This window comes from Phoca vitulina, unplaced genomic scaffold (assembly GCF_004348235.1).
Source record: "Phoca vitulina isolate PV1807 unplaced genomic scaffold, GSC_HSeal_1.0 scaffold52, whole genome shotgun sequence".
Lineage (NCBI taxonomy): Eukaryota > Metazoa > Chordata > Mammalia > Carnivora > Phocidae > Phoca > Phoca vitulina.
In genome coordinates, this window is record NW_022589755.1 from 4,449,575 (window position 1) to 4,471,817 (window position 22,243).

Below are 22,243 nucleotides of genomic sequence, written 5' to 3' on the forward strand. Positions count from 1 at the left end.
GTGGTAATCATTTTTTCTTAAAGATTTTATTTTAAGTAGTCTCTACACCCAAAGGTGGGGCTCAAACTCACAATCCTGAGATCAAGAGTCGCATGGTCTACTAATGCAGCCAGCCAGTGCCCTGAATGCGGCAATCATTTTGTAGCTGGGGCACAGGGAGGCCCCAAACAGACCAGGTTTGGCCATTGGCCCCTGACAAAATCCAAAGGCAGAGAAACAAGCGGTGGTGAGACAAGAAGAGGATTTACTTCCGTGAGACCAAAGGGGATATGCAGGTGGGCAAAACTCTAATTTCCAAACATCTGTTTTTCTTATCACCCTGTGAGGTGCATTCCTTCCCTCTGAAACCCAAGATCCCTACCCCTTTCTCCTTACTCCAGAATGACATATGCATCTCATTCTGCCTGACTGTATTTAAAATTTCCGTGTCTATGTGGTATTCCCCATAGGTATGCTATTACATTTGGTTTTCTCACGTTAATCTCTCTCGTGTCAATTTGAGTCCTTTTTTTTTTCTTCCAATTTGATTCTTAGTCCAGCTAGAAGAACTCTTGAAGGGGACACGAATTCTTGCTCCCCCACAGTGGTAGATTTTTGTCCTGCCAACAGATGGGTCACTCAGATAAAATTTATCTCCTGTAATAACCCTTGTTTTAGAAAGAGCCCCCAATTTAGATTCCTCTATGTAGTTAAGGTAGGAGCAAAAGTTTCTCTTGAGCCCACAGGGTCTCAACTGCCTTCAGGTCCAAATAATCCACATGCCAAAGTGGCACATTCTGGTGGGGCCTGTCCCAACCCTTTTCAAGACACTGAACTTAATGAGAAAAACAGAAATCAAGGCACCAAACCATACAATCTTTGCTCTCATATATCTGCTTTTGGATTTCAGCAAAATGTTAGCATCTACCAGAGACACAGGAAGAACAGCAAACCAAACCTCTGACCTGGTCTAATCTGCTCACCGAGGGGAGAGCCCAGAGTGGGGCCACACATGGAAAAGCGTGAGAAGAGAGGATTCTGGATGGAGCTGGGAGGCAGAGGGCTCTAGGTTTCTGATCTCCCTGCCTATGGGATATTCCCAGTTCTGTCTTCCTAAATTTGCCTAGCAGAAGCTTTCTATGATTGTGTTCTACTTAAGCCAATTCCCTGTCCATTTTATAATATAAAATAATAAGCAATTTAACATAAACACTTGAGTTTTCTTTTTTCTTTTTTTTAATTTTTGTTTAATCAAATGGTGGAGCTTCTACTGGTCTTTCAACTCCTTCGGTCTCCTGATGGCCGACCTTACTGTGATGGCAGAAGTGGTGTTGTCGGTCCAGGGCCACCAGCGACAGTTTTCATGCAGGAGCCACAGTGCCAGATCCCCACAGCCCGTCTTTTCATCTTGGTTTTGCCACAGAAGGAGCAAGTGTGCTTGGCGTGCTGGCTTATTTTATAATCTTCTTCACCTTTTTCCTGAGGGAGGCACCATAACCGGTCCTGTATTTACCCACGATTCCGACCTTCTTGGTGCATTTAGCCATGTTGCCGCAAGCCCAGAAAGAACATTCCTGGAGGGCACATGGGTAGCTCAGTCGGCTAAGCACCCGCCTTTGGCTAGGGTCATGATCCCAGCGTTCTGGGATCAAGACCCACGTCAGGCTCCCTGCTCAGCAGAGTCTGCTTCTCCCTCTCCCGCTGCACCTCCCCTCTACTCGTGCTCTCTCTCGCACGCTCTCTCTCAAATAAATAAAATCTTTAAAAAAAAAAAAAGATTCCTAGAGCTGAAAGTTGAAAAGTTTCTTCAGCTTGAAAGGATTTATGTATATTTCAAAGATACGGAGAAGGAAATTACAAGATTGCTAAACTGAATATTCTAAGAAAAAGGAGGTGAAGGAAATCTTTTCCCTTGAGCTCAGAGTATTACACTTCCTGTGCTGTATGTGTACTTGTTCTTAGCACAACCAGGTCTAGGGCCCTGATCACCTAGGGGTGGTAGACATCTAGATTCCCACAGGCACAGGATTTGGGTAGCTAGGGGTGGCCTTGAGCTCACTGGGCTCCTGCACAAGGGTTTGAGCAGGAAGGAAGGGGTAGCACTGGACAAGGCTCAGCAAGGACACAGGAGCGGGGAGACAGCACAGGCTTGGTGGAATGACTTTGTGCTGCAGACGCTGACTCAGGTTGAGGCTGTGCTCGGCCTTGTTCCTGTGTGCCTGCAAGCAGATGGCATCATGAGGGGTGGTCCACAAGCCCAGGTTGATGGAGGGCCAAGGTTGCTGCAGGAGACTCAGGGCCAGGTTTCCTGTGGGCACTTGTGAGGGTTTGGGTGGAATCTTAGGAGCACAGGCTCTGTAGCCCCACTTTGCAAGAGGGAAGCTGTGTGTGTGTGTGTGTGTGTGTGTGTGTGTTTTGCGGGGGAACAGTGTGTCATTGCTTAGTGCGCATGTGAGTGGGCAGAAGTCACATGGTGACAGCATAGTGGGTGAGGGGGACTCAGTGCCAGAATTCTGTCCTCCAGTCTGCAGGCCCGGATGACTCCAGGGTAGACATGGAGTCACAGGATGATGAATGATTTGAAGGCCTGGAGCAGGGAGCGGATTTTCCCTCCAGCCCAGGCCCCCCGCAACCAGGTCGGACTCAGGGTAATGCACTCGTGTCCTGCCCTAACCAGGCTCACTGGCTGCACACATTGGGTCTAAACGTCAGAGCCTTAGAGCGACCGCACTTCTTTCCTCTGGGAACCTCCCAGGGGGTGGCATCAGGAGTTCTCACAGCCAAGCATACAGGCGTCTTCACCACAGCTTCGTTTGAGATGAGCGAAGGACAACAGGGGACAGTTTAATCATCTGTGGTGGGAACGAAAGGAAGCCTTTGATGGTGGTGCCATAAACACATATTTGGTTGTAAATTATGACTGATGTTTAGTAATAAAGCAGGATATAACTGCACTAATGGACCAGATTTTGTTCACTGCTGCTTCGGTTGTATGTGCGTCTGTGTTCTCTGGGAGTTGTGCCACCATAGGTCTTTCATCTCCATCCTTTAGGTACTTGTATTTCCTCACATCTTGAAATAGGTAATAAAAAACTCATTGAGGGAAATACGTGATTCTAGGTCTGGGACACAGAAAAGAGTCTGGAGCATCCTGTACTGGTATAAATACGGAAATTTCCCCCCAAAAATACTGGAATGTATCAAAGCCACATGAAAGAGAAACTTAAAGGGCTCCTGATGGCCAAAGCTGGAATAATTTGGGCAACAAAATAAATAGTATCATACTGAATTATAATACCTAGTGTAAGTTAGTATATACCAGTTTATACTGACATGAATAAATAATTGAATAAACAAAAAAATGGAGAGACAAATCTTCCTGGCAGAAAAATGCTAGAGAATACACACGCACTCACACACACGTGTGTATGCCTGGGTCCAGGGAATAGATATTAACTTAATTCCCCCCAGTTGCTTTTTTTAAGACTTTATTTATTTGACAGAGAGCAAGAGAGTACAAGTAGGCATAGAGGCAGGCAGAGGGAGGAGAAGCAAGCTCCCTGATGAGCAAGGAGCCCGATGGGGAACCTGATCCCAGGACCCTGGGATCATAACCTGTCAAACAAGCAAAATTTAAATACATTATGGAGACCCATGTCCCATTAACCACCACTCACCCAGATCTGCGTTCCCCTTCTTTCTCCCCCAAAAGGATTTCTATTAATCTGTTCATGTCTTTCTCTTTCCTGATTCTCTCCCCTGTTTTCTCCTTTCCTGTGATTCCCGTCTCCTCCCTTGCTTTCTCCCCTTTCTCTCTTCCTTTCCCTACACCTACACTTTCCGGGGAGCTCCTGAGACCTATGTCACCTTCCCTTACTCTTTCAGCCCAAGCTCTCCGACTGCTCCGATCTCCATCAATGTCGGCCTCTCTCCCCGCCCCACGCCCATCTGTGTCCTGGGCTCTCCCAGGTCCGTTCCCTCTGCCCCGACTCACTGGCGCCCCCTCTGGCTAAGCTCTCGCACTGCTGTGTCTCTCTGGGCCGTCATCCCTGCCAATCGCAGGCTCACAACCATTTTCTCCCCGCTGTCTGCGTAAAGCACCTCGCCCTGTTGCCCCACTTCTGATAACCAGGGGCCCCGACTGTTCCGCTCCCCTTCTTCTGCAGCGCCTCCCTTTGTCCACATTTCGCTCTTTTCTTTTCTCCGCTTGCGACTTTCCTGAGTTCCTGTCTTCCGCTCTTACGGCCTCACTGGCAGGTCCCTCCCGCATCCTCTATCCTGCCGTCTCTGTACGGACCGGCTCACGGATCTCTCCTCCGCCATCCTCCTTCTCCTGCTCCCCCTCTCCCTCGTCGGCCGCTGTCCGGGCCTTCCTTCTGCAGTCACGGCTTCCACAAGGCCCCCCATCCTCGCGGGGGCAGGGGACCTGCTCCGTGACTCCCCGCGATCTTCCGCCCTAAATCCCGCTCCCGAAAGCCCGCACCGAGGAGGGTGCCGTTCCCGGGCATCGGTCCTCTCACTGTATGCGGGGCTGCACGGGGGAATCTCGGGAGGGCGGCGGGGTCTGCGCAATCCCAGGGCCAGGGCCAGACTCCGCGCCTCTATGGGCCGAGCCGGGCCAGGCTGCGGCGCGAGGCGCACACGCCCATCTCCCTGGACGCCCACGGCGCGGGTGGGAGCGGTGCCAGGGACGGCGTGGAGCAAGGAGACCACGCGGCAGGCGGCGTCTGAAGGCCCGCGGGCCGGGACACCACAGGCGGGGACCGACTCCGAAAAATGGGAACCTGAACGCACCGGGACCCCCGGGCCGGCAGCGCCGCTCGCAGGGCTCCGTGTGTCTCTCCGCGACACCCTACTTACCGCGGTGGGAGGCGGGGCTGAGGCGACTCTAATGCGCGCGGAGACCCCAGACCCCGGGGTGTAGGCCTGGGGACGGAGACGCTCACGTACAGAACAGAAAGGACCGAAAACAGTCGAAGCCGTCGTAACCTTCTGGGCGACCCAGCCGCTTGAGGGCCCGGAAGTCTGTAAAAAACTGCGCGTGCGCGCTGGCGGAAGGGCGGGGCTATGGCGTGGCCTGAGTGGAGCGCTTCCGGCAAGGGGAGGGGTCAGGTAAGTTTCGGGCCAGTGCGAGAACTCAGTGACCCCGGGGTGGAGCGTGCCTGACGGAGCGAGCCCGGCAATAGGCGGGTTGTGAAGCGTGGCCTGGCCAGGACGCTCACCGTCTGAGGGCGGGGCTCGAGCGGGGCCGGGGTGCAGCGCTTCCGGGAACGACCCGGACACACGCACGGGCCAGAAGTGGGCCGCAGTTCCGGGAGACGGGATGGGGCGGGGCGCTTCCGGTAATGGGAGGGAAACGGATAAGATCCGTCGAGACGGGAGGGCGGGCCGGGCGGAAGCTGGGCTGCGAGTTTCGGGCACTGGGCGCGCCCCAGCTCTCCCCCTGGCTGGACCTTCAGGGGCGAGGCCAGGACCGCTGGCCGGGGTCTGGGTGGGGCCTGGTCTCCAGCCCGCCCCCAGGACGTGTCTGTCTTTGGAATTTCGAATCCTTTGAATTTCTGTTGCGTCCTGTGGGACGGGAGTACTGCCTGCCTATTTTAAGTTGATGTCTCCAACAGTCTAAGGTAGAGCTATAGTCGTTTGGACCACTTGTGTTGAAAGCTAACATGTTTACGTTTTCTCAAGGTGAGACGGTTTTCGTTAAAAACGGTTTTGTCCTAGAGGTAGAGACGCTGCTCCTTGGAGAGGCCAGCCAGACTCCGTGGTCTGGGACCCCGTCCTCGGGGGGAGTCGATGTGGGGCCTCGGCTGGATCCAGGAACTTAGGCTGGATCCAAAATGTGGGGCCAGGGCTGGATCCAGAATTTAAGCAATTTAACTAAGTAAGGAGTGCACCTGTCTGTACAAGGGATGCAAATGGGAATGTGAAATGTGAAAACCTACCATGCGAAATATGCCATTTTTACTAACATTTTCCAGCCACAATGCTATGAAACTAGAAATCAGTCATAAGGAAAATTCTGGAAAGAACACAAATACATGGAACATGCTACAATCAATGAGTCAAACAAGAAATCAAAGAAGAGATCAAAACTTACATGAAAACAAATGAAAAAAACAAAACAATAGTCCAAAATATTTGGGATGCAGCAAAAGCAGTTCTAATAGGAAAGTAATACAGGCCTACCTCAAGAAGCAAGAAAATCTCAAACAACTTACACGTGAGGGAGCTAGAAAAAGCAGAACAGACAAAACCCAAAACCAGCAGAAGGAAGTAAATAATAAAGATTAGAGCAGAAATAAATGAAATAAAAACTAAGAAAACAATAGAACAAAGAAACCAGGAGCTGGTTCCTTGAAAAGATCAACAAAATCAATAAACCTGTAGCTGGACTCCTCAAAAAAAAAAAAAAAAAAAAAAAAACAGTGTATTCTGATAAAATCAGACATGAAAGAGGAGAAGTAACAACTGACACCACAGAAATACAATTGTAAGAGAATATTATGAGAAATTATATGCCAACAAATCAGACAACCTAGAAGATATGGATAGGTTCCCAGAAACTTACAAATTACCAAAACTGAAGCAGGAAGAAATAGAAAATTTGAGCGACCAATTACCAGCAATGAAACTGAATTAGTAATCAAAACACTCCCAATAAACAAAAGTCCAGGACCATATGGCTTCACAGGCAATACTCTGATACCAAAACCAGATAAATACACCACAAAAAAAAAAAAAAGGAAAAATACAAGCCAATATCCTTGATGAACATACATGCAAAAATCCTCAACAAAATACTAGCAAACCAAATCCAAAAATACATTTAAAAAATCATTCACCACAATCAAGCAGAATTTATTCCTGGAATGCAAGCATGGTTCCATATTCACAAATCAATGTGATACATCACATCAGTAAGAAAAAGTATAAAAAACATATGATTACTTCAATAGATGGAGAAAAAGCATTTGACAAAGTACAATATCCAATCATAAAAACCCTCAACAAAATAGGTTTAAGGGGAACATACCTCAACATAATAAAAGGCCTTATATGGAAAACCTACGCTAACTCAATGGGGAAAAACAGAGCTTTTCCCCTAAGGTGAGGAAAACGACAAGGATGCCCACTCTCACCACCCTTATTCACCATAGTACTGGAAGTTCTAGCCACAGCAATCAGACAACAACAACAAAAATAAATAAAAGTCATCCCATTACTAAGGAAGAAGTAAAACTTTCACTATTTGCAGATAACTTGATACTATACATAGAAAAACTGTAAAAACTCCACCAAAAAACTACTAGAACTTATAAATTCAATAAAGTTGAAGGATATAAAACCAATGTGCAGAAACATGTTACATTTCTATATTCCAGTAATGAAGCAACAGAAAGAGAAATTAAGAAAACAATCCCATTTACAATTGCACCAAAAATAATAAAATACCTAGGCATAAACTTAACAAAAGAGATGAAAGACTTCTACTCTGAAAACTATAAAACACTGCTGAAAGAAACCAAGGACAACACAATGAAATGGAAAGACATTCCATGGTCATGCATTGGAAGAATATTAAAATGTCTATACTACCCAAAGCAATCTACATATTTAATGCAATTCCTATCAAATTATCAACAGCATTTTTCACAGAACTAGAACAAACAATCCTAAAATTTGTATGGAACCACAAAAGACCTTGAATAGCCAAAGCAATCTTGAAAAAGAAAAACAAGGAGGGGAGGGGAAGGGAAATAAAAAATTAAAATAATTAAAAAGAAAAACAAAACTGGATGTATCACAATACCAGATTTATATTACAAAACTGTAGGAATCAAAACCGTATGGTACTGGCACAAAAACAGACACATAGATCAATAGAACAGAATAGAAAACCCCAAAATAAACCCACAATTATATGGTCAATTAATCTTTGACAAAGGAGGCAAGAATATGCAATGGGAAAAAGACAGTCTCTTCAGCAAATGGTGTTAGGAAAACTGGACAGCTATACATAAAGGAATGAAATTGGATCACTTACTTACACCATACACAAAAACTCACAATGGATCCATGATCTAACTGTGAGACCTGAAACCGTAAAAATCCTAGAAGAGAGGCAGTGATTTCTCTGATATTGGCCATAGCAATGTTTTTCTAGATATGGCTTCTTAAGCAAGGGAAATAAAAACAAAAATAAACTATTGGGACTATATCAAAATAAAAAGCTTCTGCACAGTGAAGGAAACAATCAACAAAACTAAAAGGCAACCTATGGAATGGGAGAAGATATCTGCAAATGTCTTATTTGATAAAGGGTTAGTATCCAAAATATATAAACAACTGATACAACTCAACACCCAAAAAACAAATAATCCAATTAAAAAATGGGCAGAAGGCATGAATAGACATTTCTCCAAAGACGACATCCAGATGGCCAGCAGATACTTGAAAAGATGCTCAACATCACTCATCATTAGGGAAATGCAAATCAAAATTACAATGAGCTATCACCTCACGCCTGTCAGAGTGACTAAAATCAAAAACACAGGAAAAAAACAAGAGCTGGTGAGGATGTGGAGAGAAAAGAAACCCTCTTGCACCATTGATGGGAATGCAAACTGGTGCAGCCACTGTGAAAAACAGTATGGGGGTTTCTCAAAAAGTTAAAAATAGAACAACCCTATGATCCATTAATTGCACTGCTGAGTATTTACCTCCAAAATACAAAAACAGTAATTTTCAAAAGGATACATGCACCCTGACGTTTACTGCAACATCATTTACAATGGCCAAATTATGGAAGCAGCCCATGTCCATCAACAGATGAATGGGTAAAGGAGTTGTGGTGTATGTATACAATGGAATATTTTTCAGTCATAAAAAAGAATGAAATCTTGCCATTTGTAACAACATGGTTAGAGCAAGAGAATACAATGCTAAGTGAAATAAGCCAGTCAGAGAAAGACAAATGGCATATGATTGCACACGTATGTAGAATTTAAGAAACAAAACAAACAAGCAAAGGGAAAAAAGAGAAACTAGGAAATAGACTCTTAACTATTGAGACCAAACTGATGGTTACCAGAGGAGAGGTCGGGAGGGAGGTGGGCTCATCTGGAAGTGCATTCCTTAATCTCCCTCACCTATTTAGCCCACTCAGGAAGTGTTGAATCACTATATTGTACAACCTGAAATTTTATTACACTGTATATTAACTGGAATTTAAATTTTAAAAACTTAATAGAACAGTAAAACAAAACAAAACAAAAAAACACCTAGCACCAAACAATTTCAAGTTTCTGTCTTTACAGGGAGAGGAGAGAAAAAAGAAAGGAAGACTGATGCTAATTTATAAGGCAAATAACTTTTTTTTCTTTCAGCTCTTAAAAATCTGCTTGAAGACCACCAAAGAACACATATTTAAAATATCAGCCTGGTTCTCCTGCTCACTCTCCACTCTATGCACTATAATTCAATAAGGGCAGAACGGTGGAAGTGTGCAAGGGTGAGAGGAAACTGGAGACAGATGGCCTCAGGGTGACAGGTAACCCCTGAAACCTGATGGCCCACAACAGTCGATCATTGCACACCTACACGACCTTAGTGCCTCACCCCAAACTCACAGAAGAGTGCCCACTGAAAAGAAACCACTTTTCTTTGAGGGTTTATCCTCTGTTTCCTCCAGACAAGATTTCAAAGGAAGGTGAAAGGGGGGAAGAGGACTTAAAAAGGACGGTGGAGTAATTAAAAAGAAGAGATGATTTTTCCAAAGCTGTAGCCTCTGCCCTAAAAGTGATCAAATCCATACTAACCTGGGAGAAAGTGTTAAAAAGAGCTCCATCTAAGACCCCAAAGGAATACACCCTCGAGAAAGTACAGGAAGACAAAAATGTCAACTTGATTTTCAAGAAGCATCACTCCACTGGTGTGACCCAGACGCCACCACCCAGCACCTGGACCCTGCCGTGCTCCCAGTGAAAGTGGGAAAGGAACTATATGGGAAGTTCCAAGTGCAGACTGTGAGGCCTCCAAGCCCCCCGGACTCCAGGAGGCCCTGGTGGGGCCACCACATGCCAGTTAAGGCCTGGGACTGGAAGGCTCTCCTGTGGCCGCCCCTGGTGGCACTGAGCTGCAGTTTTCCATCCCAGCATGCTCCCTCCCTCACAGGAGCCTGCTTCCCCCTCAGGACGCCCCCCCCTCTTTCCCCAAAACATTCAGCTTTCAGCTAAGTTGCTCAGGAAACAGGCCAGCTTTCTCAATGCCAAGCCTCAGTCCTTAGGGCTCCCAGGGGTGTTGGGTGTGGGCAGGCATAGCATCCCCATGTCCTCCCTGGGGTCCAGCCAACACTGGCTATCATGATCACTCAAGTCCCCAACTCCCAGGGCCTTTGGTGGCTACTGGCAAGCTCTCCGGGATCCAAGTGGCTACATCTAGAAAGCGTTCATGCAGCCACCACTGGGGTGGGTGGTGTGCCTACCTGGTTCCAAGGGAGTACGAAAAGGGGACTGTGGATGGGCTCCCAAAGAGTCCCATTGTGAGAAAGGGAGAGTCCCAATATGCGGACCCATTGCAGGTACTGGAAAGTGGGAGCTAGGGGAAGTGAAAGTGAGAAGTGCTGCTACCTGTGGGAGTTTCCCTCGTGATAAAAATAATAATTACTAATAGAGTATTAAAAACTTAGACTAGTAACATTAACAATAAACATGTCCAGGAACTTATAATATCTTTGAATGACACTAAAGGACCCCACACTTTGATATGGCTGTTGTGTCTGCTCCTCTTATGTACAAACACATCACCAAGGGGAAAGATGCTGCTAAAAATTATAGAACTACGATCATTTCTAATGGGGAACCAATGGTAAGTGGAGAATATTGAATTGCAGTGGACATGATAAATGCAGCCCATGCATCATATTCCCTTGCAGGATCCTCTGACTCTGAAGACAAAAGAATTTTATCAGTCACTGTAAGCTGGCAGAATGGCTTCAGGAATGTGGCCATCGGAACAATCTTATCACAGACAGGATTCACAATCACTGGAAATTTCTCCCTTCTCTACCATTATCTCCTCCTTTACTCTACTGGGCGCAGGGTGAGATCCACAGATTGGATGCTCAAGCACCTGATTAGAGCCAACTGTAGCCCTGCTTCCTAAAGGAGTCCCCAGACAGTGGCAGCTCTTGATTTGAAAGATTTCCTTGATGATGTCAGATGCAAACTTGTTTTGTATCTTCACAGGGTGGGAACGGGTGTGCCCATCAGCAGCACCTGCCTCTTGAGTATCTTCCAGGCCAGCACAATCAGCCCCAGAAACTCCACATGGGCAGAACTTAAAAGTAAAAGCTCCCAGGCACATTGGCTCCTTTGTTTCGTTGTGCTGGATCCTGCCGATACTGGTAAATCTCTATTTTCCTGTGTGTGTGACTGGCAAATGGAACAATGCAAACATCACAATGAAAAAGGATTTGGGATCCTGTTCTGGGGTAGGTAATAACAAAACCACACTATCACTACAGGCAACATTGTTGTCATTCTCTGACATCTGCTGCTCAGGGGTCATGCTGTGGGCCAGTGGCTCCATGGTTTCCATCCTGCATGAGCAAAAGCAGGGGGTCAGGCACGTTCATACCAACAATCTCTCCCCAAGATGCATCCCCGGGTCCACAGTCACCCAAAGAATCCTTGTCCTTGGGAGCACCCTTGTATCATTTTATACCGTCTTCCACCTTCCAAGTCTGCACTGTTCTTATTAATAATCCCAGTTGGTTGCTGGTGAACATCTCTGCCTTAAACAACAGATTTTTCCCAACTGTAGGCCCCTTTGTTCTCATGAGCCATGGCTCCAGTGTGTCCAGGCTCTGTTTTGTCTGGACAAGGAACTAAATCTCCTGATGTCATCAGAAACGTAAAGTGGGGCACCTGGCCAGCTCATTCAATAGAGCATGCAACTCTTCATCATGGTCATAAGTTCAAGGCCCACACTGGGGCTTGAGTTTAACGTAAAAAAAAAAAGAAATGAAACATAGTTATGTTTATGCACAGCATCCACTGTTTATTCACTCCTCTTCACAGAGTTCTAGTGATGACACAGTCACCTTACGAAAGCTCTTGGACTGAAGTTGTGTCCAATAATAAACCATAAATACAACAACTGTAAATGGAGTACTATGTAATTATTATTTAAATCCTTACATAATTGTTAGTCATGTTTATAGTGGAGCAGTTCGAGCCTATGAAATAAAGAAGACGTGCATCTCATACAACCTGGATATTATGGGGATGTCTTTGAGTGTAGAACTTCCAGTTTGACATAATATATTTATCCAGAAATTAACTAAGCATGGAATGTCTGGTAAAGTTCCATGGAAAAGGAACAGTATGTGAGATGGCCATTCAAAAAACTGAATAAACAAAATGTTCTCTGGGAAAAATGAAATAGAAGGGGGTGAAGTGGAAATGGAAATCAGGTTCAGGTAGTAGGTGTATTTGGGGCCAAGGTATGAAATTAGTACATTACAACCTTATAGAGATGGTGGTTGTTGGAAAGATAATTATATGAAGGGAGAGAAGCACAGTATTTTTTTCCTGTAGATTAAACTGCAGTGGGAAAAATGACAGCACGAAGATGTATGGCTAATTGTTTAAACGACATCAGGCGAGTGAGAGACAAAAAGGCAAAACGTGAGGGTAAAGTGGCATGGGTTTTGGCAACTGCAGAGGATAGACTTTTCTGTATCACGTGAAGATGACAATTCTCATGTTGGAAAGAAAGAAACCTGGGGGCACTCATGTCTGTCAGGAGGAAGGAAGTGGAGTTTCTGACTGAACCTGTAGCAGCTCAGGACGTCATTCAGAAGGGAAGTCAGGAATCCTGTTTATGTGCAGTCTGTGGCAGGAGGGTTTCCACAGGACAAAACAGTTGTTACTCAAGTACAGGAAAAATTACCATATAGCTAGCGCTGTATTTACCTAATGAAGCTGTAGTAAAATATTAAGGATTCAATAATTTGAAGAGAATTCGTTTGACATAATGAATCTTGTTATATTGAACCCTATGGCACACAAATAGAGAAATACTATTTTTAAGATTAGAGCCACTCAGAAATATTTACCACACATTAGACCACAAATCAAGATGCAATACACACACACACGTACACGTCTCTGAATGTGTACGTGCGGTGAGTTGTTAGATTGTCTGTTACTCATCAGTAGTATTGGAAAACTGTACATTAATAAATATGAGAATAGTACCACTTACAATGATTATAATGACAACCTACATTAATCTTACTATACAGTCCTGTTGGCAGTTTACTAGGTTGAAATGCCATGAGATTATATTTCATTATTTTACTTTAATCCTAATGTTTTAACTTGTGAAAAAAAAAAATCACTGAATAGGGTCAAACAATGTTAGATTGTAACAAGAGCTATTACCAATTTATGTTCAATATAACAGTGGTAAGTTGGGATTAGATTTACCAATATGCAATAGCATGTTCTTCATTACCCATGGTCTATTTTCTTATTTTTCTATCTTCTGTGTAAATTTTCAATAATTCTCTACTTTACCTTAATTTAGGAGGTTTTACACTCAATATCTTCATATTTCACCTAGGAATTAGAGCACATCTTTTAAAAACAAATTACAGTACTATTTAGTGTCTTTACAATAACAAAAGGACATGAAAACATTAATCTACTTACCTTCTCCTGAATTTTTAAAAATTGGTGATAGGTATTTAAAAACAATTTTCAAGATACACATATAGGTCTTAAGTACAAAGCACAGTAAAATAGCACAAAGTGAACACATCTCTGTATCTATTTTGTAGTTAAAAAAAACCAGAAGATTTTCAACCCAAAAAACCTCCCAGTTACTATCTACCACAGTAAACAGTAATGTGACATTTAACAGCACAGATCACTTTTCAAAGTGCCTGTTCGGCACTTTATAGAAATGGACCCATACAGAATAGAATCTTCTATATTTGGCTTCACATTCCAAATGGTTTCATGAACTCATTCTTATTAACACATGTTGTAGGTCATTTACTAGCATTAGTTCCATTGTGTGGACTCTTAACATTTAATAGAATTCCATTGTATAAATATCTAACAATTACTTTAACCTTTCCACTCCTGATGCACATGTGGGTGGTTTTCAGTTTCGGGCTATTATGAATAGCTCTGCTACGTAAATTCTAGAATTTGTGCTTTGGTGACACATGTACAAATTTCTGTTGGAATAGTAAATTTCATGGTCATAGGCTTACATCTGTTCAGCTTTCATTCATATTTCCAATACTTTTCAAAATGTTTTGCCAATTTTCACAACCATCACCATCTGTATGAGATTCCATATTTATCCACATTCTTCAGGGTGGGCTGAAGGGAGAACAGTGTTAGTGAAGCAAACTCCCCAGGCATTTCCCTTCAGTGTGTGGGTGAGAATATAGCACATTTATCTCAACCCTCTGCTGTCAGTGTTTCCCTATATGGATGAATTGTTTGTTGGAAAGTTAGAGACATTAGTCTCAATAGGCCTGTCTAGGACATTCCTTCTCTGCCAGTAGGTAAGGCTGATAAAATGTAACAAATTCAGAGTCCTTTTCCAATTACAGTTTATTGGAATTATATGGGCAATGTGCAATGCTCATTCTAGCAATAAAGAAAAATACACTGTTGTATCTTGCCCACGACCACCATCAAAAAAACCCCTAAAAGGCCCAGCCCTTTAATAGACTTCTGCAGTATCGGAGACAATGCAAAACTGTGCCAGATTCCACCATTTGGAGTCTCTGACAAAGGCAGGCAGTCTCCATCTGGAAGGCTCCCTTGGGGTTTGGACTCAGGTTTGTTTGTTTTTTAAAGATTTTATTTATTTGAAAGACAGCACGAGCAGGGGGGAGGGGCAGAGGGAGAGGGAGAAGCAGACTCCCTGCTGAATAGAGCGCCTGATGCGATGCAGGGCTCAATCTCAGGACCCTGAGATCATGACCTGAGCTGAAGGCAGATGCTTAACCAACTGAGCCACCCAAGCGCCCCTGAACTCAGGTGTGACATAACTAACAGGTAAATTGCTTTTGAAAAGCAGCCATTAGCTTGCTACCGAACATTTGTCAAAAGTGAAGCACGACCCATTCAGGACTTGTGACTGTCTGGTGTAACATTCCCATGTTGATGAGGCAACTTGAACCCTACAACCAACAACGCAGAGGGATCCTAAATGACTTGCTGGTCAAATGGACAAGGTATATTTAAGGATGAATCCTGACTGGCATCAGTAACATCTCAGCTCTATAGGAATAAGTCGTATCTGCAGCCTGAAGCAGAGCCCCTGGCACCGTGAGGACCTCAGTGATCCCAGATTCCCCTCATTGTCTGACACTGGTCCACTGATGATTCACCAAAGCTAAAACCTCATGGATTCACTGGGCTGGATGTTTAGCCTCTCTGTTGGACATGCAGAAATGAGAGCTGATGTGGTTGTTTTACTCAGTGGTCAGAATCCAGGATCTTGGGCTACTGCCCGAGTTGGAGTTATTTGACCTGCCACTTGAAAAACTACAGACTGAGATTAAGGGCACCAATCTTTGTGTAAGATGCAGAAACAAATCATCGGTGCTGACATAATCATCTGCGTTCACTCATTCAGAAGCCATGGTGGGCAAACGCCTGTTCACTAAAGAAATGGACTATATTCAAGCTGTTGATCAAGCCTGTATTTTCGTTTTTAAACTTTCATTTTTTTTTTTTTTAAAGTAAACTCTGCAGTCAACGTGGGGCTCAAACTCCCAACCCCGAGATCAAGACTCACGTGCTCTACCAGGCCAGCCAGGTGCACCAAACCTGTTTTGTAACTGCCACTGCATGGTACCATTGTGGGTCTTCTGTAGGCTGACATGTCTGGGAGGCCCTCATCTGTTTAAAAAGTCCTCTTATTCTCTATCCTAAAGCTTTCTTTCTTCTAACATTCCCTATGAATTCTCTCTCCTATGACAACCCCAGGCTCTACTGCAGTCCTGGGACTGCATCGATCATGTGAGGAAAAGGGATATAGGAAAAAAGAGATTAATCAGCTATGTCTAAGAAATTGCGGGGGACATGTTACCTCACTTTTATCCTCAGGCAAACCCTCCAGGTTAGGACAACAGGAGATTAGGTTACAGGGGTGAAGGCAGAATGCAGAGGGATGATGTGGGAGACTGAGAATAGCTTTTGGGGTGGTATGCTCACAAGATGAAACTGAGAAGCACCTGAATTAGGATACTACATCCCATGACCTGTAACTAGTATAGGAAGGCACATGCATGTACAATGCCTTCCATCAATCATGATTTCACAGAAAGGTCCCCACACAATGTGCAACTGAGCCTTACAGGGAAGCCACCACCCTGAAGGAGCGATCTGAAACTTACAAAGGTCAAACTTCTCCAAAGTCAGGACCCAGAAGTTCTGCCACCAAACTCAAGTAATAATCCTCACACTACACCAGAACCAATCCTTATACTCCTATTCTTGTCTCATAATGTGTGAAAACAAAAGAATCTTCCCATTGCCACTTTAGGAAATGTATGTCTGTGTGCGTGTATTTCATTTAAGGGACTGGGACATTCACCAGTACTCCATAGTATCCTCCTAGAACACAGGGACTGCATAGACGCTGCTCAGAGAGCTTATGTGCACAGTCATGATATTAGAGACCTACAGAAAGCTGGTTGTCTTGTGTGAGGCTAGCTTCCCTCCCCAAGGCAGGACCTCACCTTGTGTAGATCTGCCTCTTCTATCGCGTCTCAAGAACTCTGTCCAGAATGAGGAGTTTCTGACCCTGTTCTTAAGGGAAAGATGGAAGCTTCGTTCATGCAGACAGTAAGAGAATTTCAATGGTACTTCCGGACTCATCTTCCCCTTTCCTCAGATCATCTGCCCACTTCATGCAAGATTAGAGGTGGTTCCAGAACAAAGTATCCACCAATGCATAATAAAGCAAACACTTTAAACACCCAATACTTTGGTTCTACTCCTGTGCTGCTGATTCTGTTCTTAGAAGCAGAGTAAGCCGCACGTTGTGTGGGGTGGAGGCATATCCCATTTACGGTGTTCTGGAAAATTACCAAGGAGGTGACAAGTTTTAAGAATTTAAGTTTTAAGAATGATTTTTGGATGTACCTATAATGTCCTTTATTCTCATATGAACAAAGAGCTGCACCTGAACTTTCTAAAAGCCACAGCATATCATGTTGCCTTTCGTTACTCTTTATTTTGAAGTAATTACAGATACACAAAATGTGCAAAGATTGTATGAAAAAGTCCTTGTAAACTTCACCCCTTCACCCAGGTTCCTCAGATAGTTACATGTTACATAATATAGCACAGTATCACTCTATGACCCAGCAAACAAATTTATATCCAAAATCAGGGAAATGTTCCTACCCAAAAGCTGTCACTGTGCTCGAGATTCCTGTAAAGATGATGACTAAGGAGCTGGCTACAAACAGGTGCTTGACACTCAGATCTGTGGACCTTAACCTTCACCTATGACAAAAAGGAAGATATACTGGTAAAGGAAGAAGAAAGAAATTCCCCAGGATTCTAATCAGCATCTGTGATAAGAAGACCATTCCTACTGCCAAAAACCTGGAGGCCATCTGATGGTTCGCAATGAGTGACGTTCTTCCTTTGGGGGATGCTGCATGGGAACCTGACGTTTCGCCTACATTTACCATTTCAAGTGTAAACCAATATTCTTCACTTATGCTTACTTCCCATTAAGACATATTTACTTTAGGGGCGCCTGGGTGGTTCACTGGGTTAAGCGTCTGCCTTCGGCTCAGGGGGTCCCAGGATTGAGCTCCACGTCAGGCTCCCTGCTCAGCAGGGAGTCTGCTTCTCCTTCTACCTCTGCTCCTCCCCGCTCTCTCGTGCTCTCTCCCTCTCGAAAATAAATAAAATCTTTTTTTTTTTTTTTTTTTTTTTTTAGATTTTATTTATTTATTTGACAGAGAGTGATAGTGAGAGAAGGAACACAAGCAGGGCGAGAGGGAGAGGGAGAAGCAGGCTTCCCGCAGAGCAGGGAGCCAGATGTGGGGCTCGATCCCAGGACCCTGGGATCATGACCTGAGCCGAAGGCAGATGCCCAACGACTGAGCCACCCAGGCGCCCCGAAAATAAATAAAATCTTTAAGAAAAAAATATTTAATTTTAGCTTCATTAAGAGCCTTCTAAGAGTTGAATGGGGAATTCTAAAGAACACTCACAATGTAAGAATCTCTGCTGTCAAGGCACTTAAAGTCTTCATTCATCAAAAATCAGGGATGGGACTACTACTAGTTTCATTCTAAGGAGGAGAACTTAGGCACACAGGGTTGAGTGATTTCACTATCTCCACTCCTTGTTTAGCAGCAGACTGGGGACTTAAAGTTACTGGGGGAGGTATCAAAGCACATGATTTAACCATTATGATATACTGAAAAAGCTGGATAGCTATGTTCTTATAATAATCTAGATCTACACTTAGGTGTTTTCATAACTTGTACTCATATTTTAGATTACTGGCATATTATTTATAATTTTGGCTGTGACCAGTTTCCATTTATGTGCAAAGATTTTTTTTTTATATGCCAATACCAACGATGCATGAAGCTTCCAAGACCTTAATAAACCGGATACTCTGATTGCAACACAATATGTCCAGAATTTGCACCATGACCAAGTTGAACTTAATGACTGCAAGACTCAATCAGTATTAGTACGGTAACAGAGAGTCCCGTGTTTTTATGCCAGGAACAAGACAGAGTGGCACCTGTCACCAGAACTTCAGAACTATCTCATACGATGCGCCACAGTATGGTAGAGAAAATACTAATGTGCAATTATACCAAGACTGCAAGATACAAGGTCATAATACAAAAGTTAACTATCTTCCTAGATATCAGCAAGAAACAAGTGACTAGAAAATTAAAAAAAACCACCATTCACATTAGGACCAAAACAAGAAGTTCCATTACAGACACCACTGTGGCAACACATGGAAAGTCTGTGATGAAGACATAACATCATTCACAGATTTCCAACTACAGTTCCAAATTCAATAATAAAGTAAATAAACCTCATCACGTCTAAACTAATAAAATGACTGTATAAACTGAAGATAAGTGGGCATTTCCATAGATGCCCCTGCTCCTTTGATACCCATTGTCTCAGGAATTTTAAATCATTCTTTTAATTTTCCCGCAGAGTCTGACATTTGATTAATCTTCAAGAACTAGATTTAGTTCTCACTAGTAAGAATTCTCTCATGCACAGTACATTGTACCACCTACTTAAGCAATTTACCACACACTGTGTTTATAGGGTTTTCCCCAACATGAAATCTTTGGTGATTCCTGAGGTCAAGTCATGGCACGAAGGCCATGCCATTGTTTTGTAAAGTTTCTTTGCAGTATGCATTCCCTCATGACTCCAAATGTGAGAACATTTAATAAAAGCCTTACCACAGTTTCTACATCTTTATCTTCATTCTATGTATATTCTGGTGTCTACTCAGGCTTGAATACTGCTTAAAGGCTTTCCCACATTCATGACATCTGTAAGGCTTCTCCCCAGTATGAATTCTCTGATGAACTGTAAGGCTTGAATTCTGACTAAAGGCCTTGTCACATACATTACATTTATATGGTTTCTCTCCAGCATGAATTCTCTTATGTTGAGTAAGATTTGAACTCCCGGAGAAGGCCTTTCCACACTCATTACATTTGTAAGGTTTCTCTCCAGTGTGAGTTCTCTCATGACCCCAAAGGTGTGAACGGGTGATAAATTCCTTACCACACTGATTACATTTATAAGGTTTCTCTCCAGAATGGATTCTTTTATGTTGAACAAGATTTGAACACTCAGAAAAGGCTTTGCCACACACATTACATTTGTAAGGCTTCTCTCCAGTATGAATTCGCTCATGTCCCCAAAGGTGTGAACGTATCATAAAATCCTTACCACATACATTACATTTATATGGTTTCTCTCCAGTATGGATTCTCTGATGCCTCGTGAGGTTTGAGAACCTGTTAAAGACTTTGCCACACTCATTACATTTGTAAGGTTTCTGCTCAGAATGAATTCTTTGATGAGTAGCTAAGGTTGAGCAATGGCTAAAAGTCTTCCCACACTCTTTACATTTGTAAGGTTTTTCTCTTTTGGGTGTTTTTTGGTGTTGTGTCTGTAATGAAGAATGTGTAAGAACCTTCCCATATTTGTTAAAAATGTTGGTTTTGACACTAGAAGGAATTTTTTGAAGTGAAACTGAAGTCTTTTTGGTAGACTTCTCAACTTGATTACTTTCATGAATTTCCTCTTCGGTTTGAAATCTTTGCAGTTCAGCCAGATGTGAATGAAAGCTTAATCCAAGCCCACTGTCCAAACAGTTCCTATACTTGTTTCCTGAAGAGCCTACCTTGTTTTTTAGTGCCTTATTCGTCATATCATGTTTATAATATTGAGATTTACTATTTCTTATGGAAACACTATGCTTTACAGCGAAATTATTCCAGAATTTGTGATGTTGTTGGTCTTCTCTACAAGTGAGATTTTTATAATGGGATATAGTCATTCCTTTGTAATTTTTTTCTTCATATAGCCACTGAGTCTCAAATTTGTTCACATCTTGCTGGACTTCCCTCAAACCAAAGTCATCAAAGTCATGACTTACGTGTCTTTCCAAAATCAACGTTTGGAATAATTCTCCATTATTAATGTTGTCTTTTGGTGGTAATTCTTTGCTCATACATCTAGTAGAGATATCTGTAATATATAAATAATGACAGGCTTCATATTAACCAGAGTTTAAAGACGGATATTTTATATGAAAAAGTATTACACCAGGGGCACCTGGGTGGCTCAGTCATTAGGCGTCTGCCTTCAGCTCCAGTCATGATCCCAGCATCCTGGGATCAAGCCCTGTGTCGGACTCCCTGCTCAGTGGGGGGCCTGCTTCTCCCTCTCCCTCTCAAATAAATAAAGATTAAAAAAGAAAAAAAAGAAAAAGTATTACACCAAAAGTAGAATTCATAATTAACAGAGTTAACAAGCTTCTCAACCATGATGTGCAAATGTTCAGAAACACAAAAAAAATAAGATTCCTCAGTAATGAAAGAGTGATTACATGTAGTTCAAATTATTTTCAGGGAAGCCTATTTAAATGCTCTGTGATCAAAAGTTCCAGTGCCCTGAAAGACAGGAATTTTCCATAGGCACCCCAAAGCCTAAAAACCTCATAGGAGGGATAGGGGTGAATCATACTTGAAAAAAAAATATATATATATTAAAGTCAATTCTGGAGGGGCGACTGGGTGGCTCAGTCAGTTAAGCGTCTGCCTTTGGCTCAGGTTATGATCCCAGGGTCCTGGGGATCGAGTCTCACATCGGGCTCCCTGCTCAGTGGAGAGCCTGCTTCTCCTTCTCCCTCTAAACCTCCCCCTGCTCATGCTCTCTCTCTCTCGCTCTGCAATCTCTCTCTCAAATAAAATCTTTTTTTTTTTTTTTAAAGATTTTATTTATTTGACAGAGAGAGACACAGCGAGAGAGGGAACACAAGCAGGGGGAGTGGCAGAGGGAGAAGCAGGCTTCCCACAGAGCAGGGAGCCCGATGCGGGGCTCGATCCCAGGACCCTGGGATCATGACCCGAGCTAAAGGCAGACGCTTAACGACTGAGCCACCCAGGCGCCCTCAAATAAATAAAATCTTAAAAAAAAAGGTCAATTCATTTCATAACAATAAAAAAATTAAAAAAAAAAAGGTCAATTCTTGAATACTTGTTGTCTACAATATTAAAATAACATTCAAGGATAATAAAATATTCTTCTGAATACTTCTTCCAAAAATATAGCCAGGCAAAAGAGGCATACTGCAATGTAATAATCAGTGAATTGTGATTATATACCATAATATATGTAGAAATTAATTATGTGTTAATCATAATAAAAAATAATAAACATGTTAGTAACCCAAGGCAAATCCAGAAGTAATTAATAAATACATTCATTTATTTAAAAATGTATATAGACTTCAGAATTCTGAAGAGCTCACCCATAAGAGAAAAAGAAAGAGGCTGAATTTCAGGAGAAGCACACAATATCATAAACGGAAAATATGTTGAAATCATCCATTATGAAATAGAAGTTCTGATAAACATGTAATAGTATAGAGATTAACAGTGGGGCTCTGTGACATGGAAATGGCAAAGAAGGGAACTCCA

General features: G+C 43.1%; 1 protein-coding gene and 2 pseudogenes across 1 annotated transcript in view; 1 reads left to right on the plus strand and 2 right to left on the minus strand.

Annotated features, from left to right (window-relative positions):
- Nucleotides 1-946: 946 nt before the first annotated feature.
- Nucleotides 947-22,243, minus strand: part of LOC116622217 — a 21,459-nt pseudogene continuing 162 nt past the window's right edge.
- On the plus strand, nucleotides 10,700-11,879 carry LOC116622208 (annotated as a pseudogene).
- Nucleotides 18,160-22,243, minus strand: part of LOC116622207 (zinc finger protein 677-like) — a 36,454-nt gene continuing 32,370 nt past the window's right edge. Inside the window, exon 3 of the mRNA XM_032388478.1 lies at nucleotides 18,160-20,789. Within this exon, the coding sequence (XP_032244369.1) occupies nucleotides 19,495-20,789 (1,295 nt within the window). The 3' untranslated portion in view covers nucleotides 18,160-19,494. The remainder of the gene's footprint in view (nucleotides 20,790-22,243) is intronic.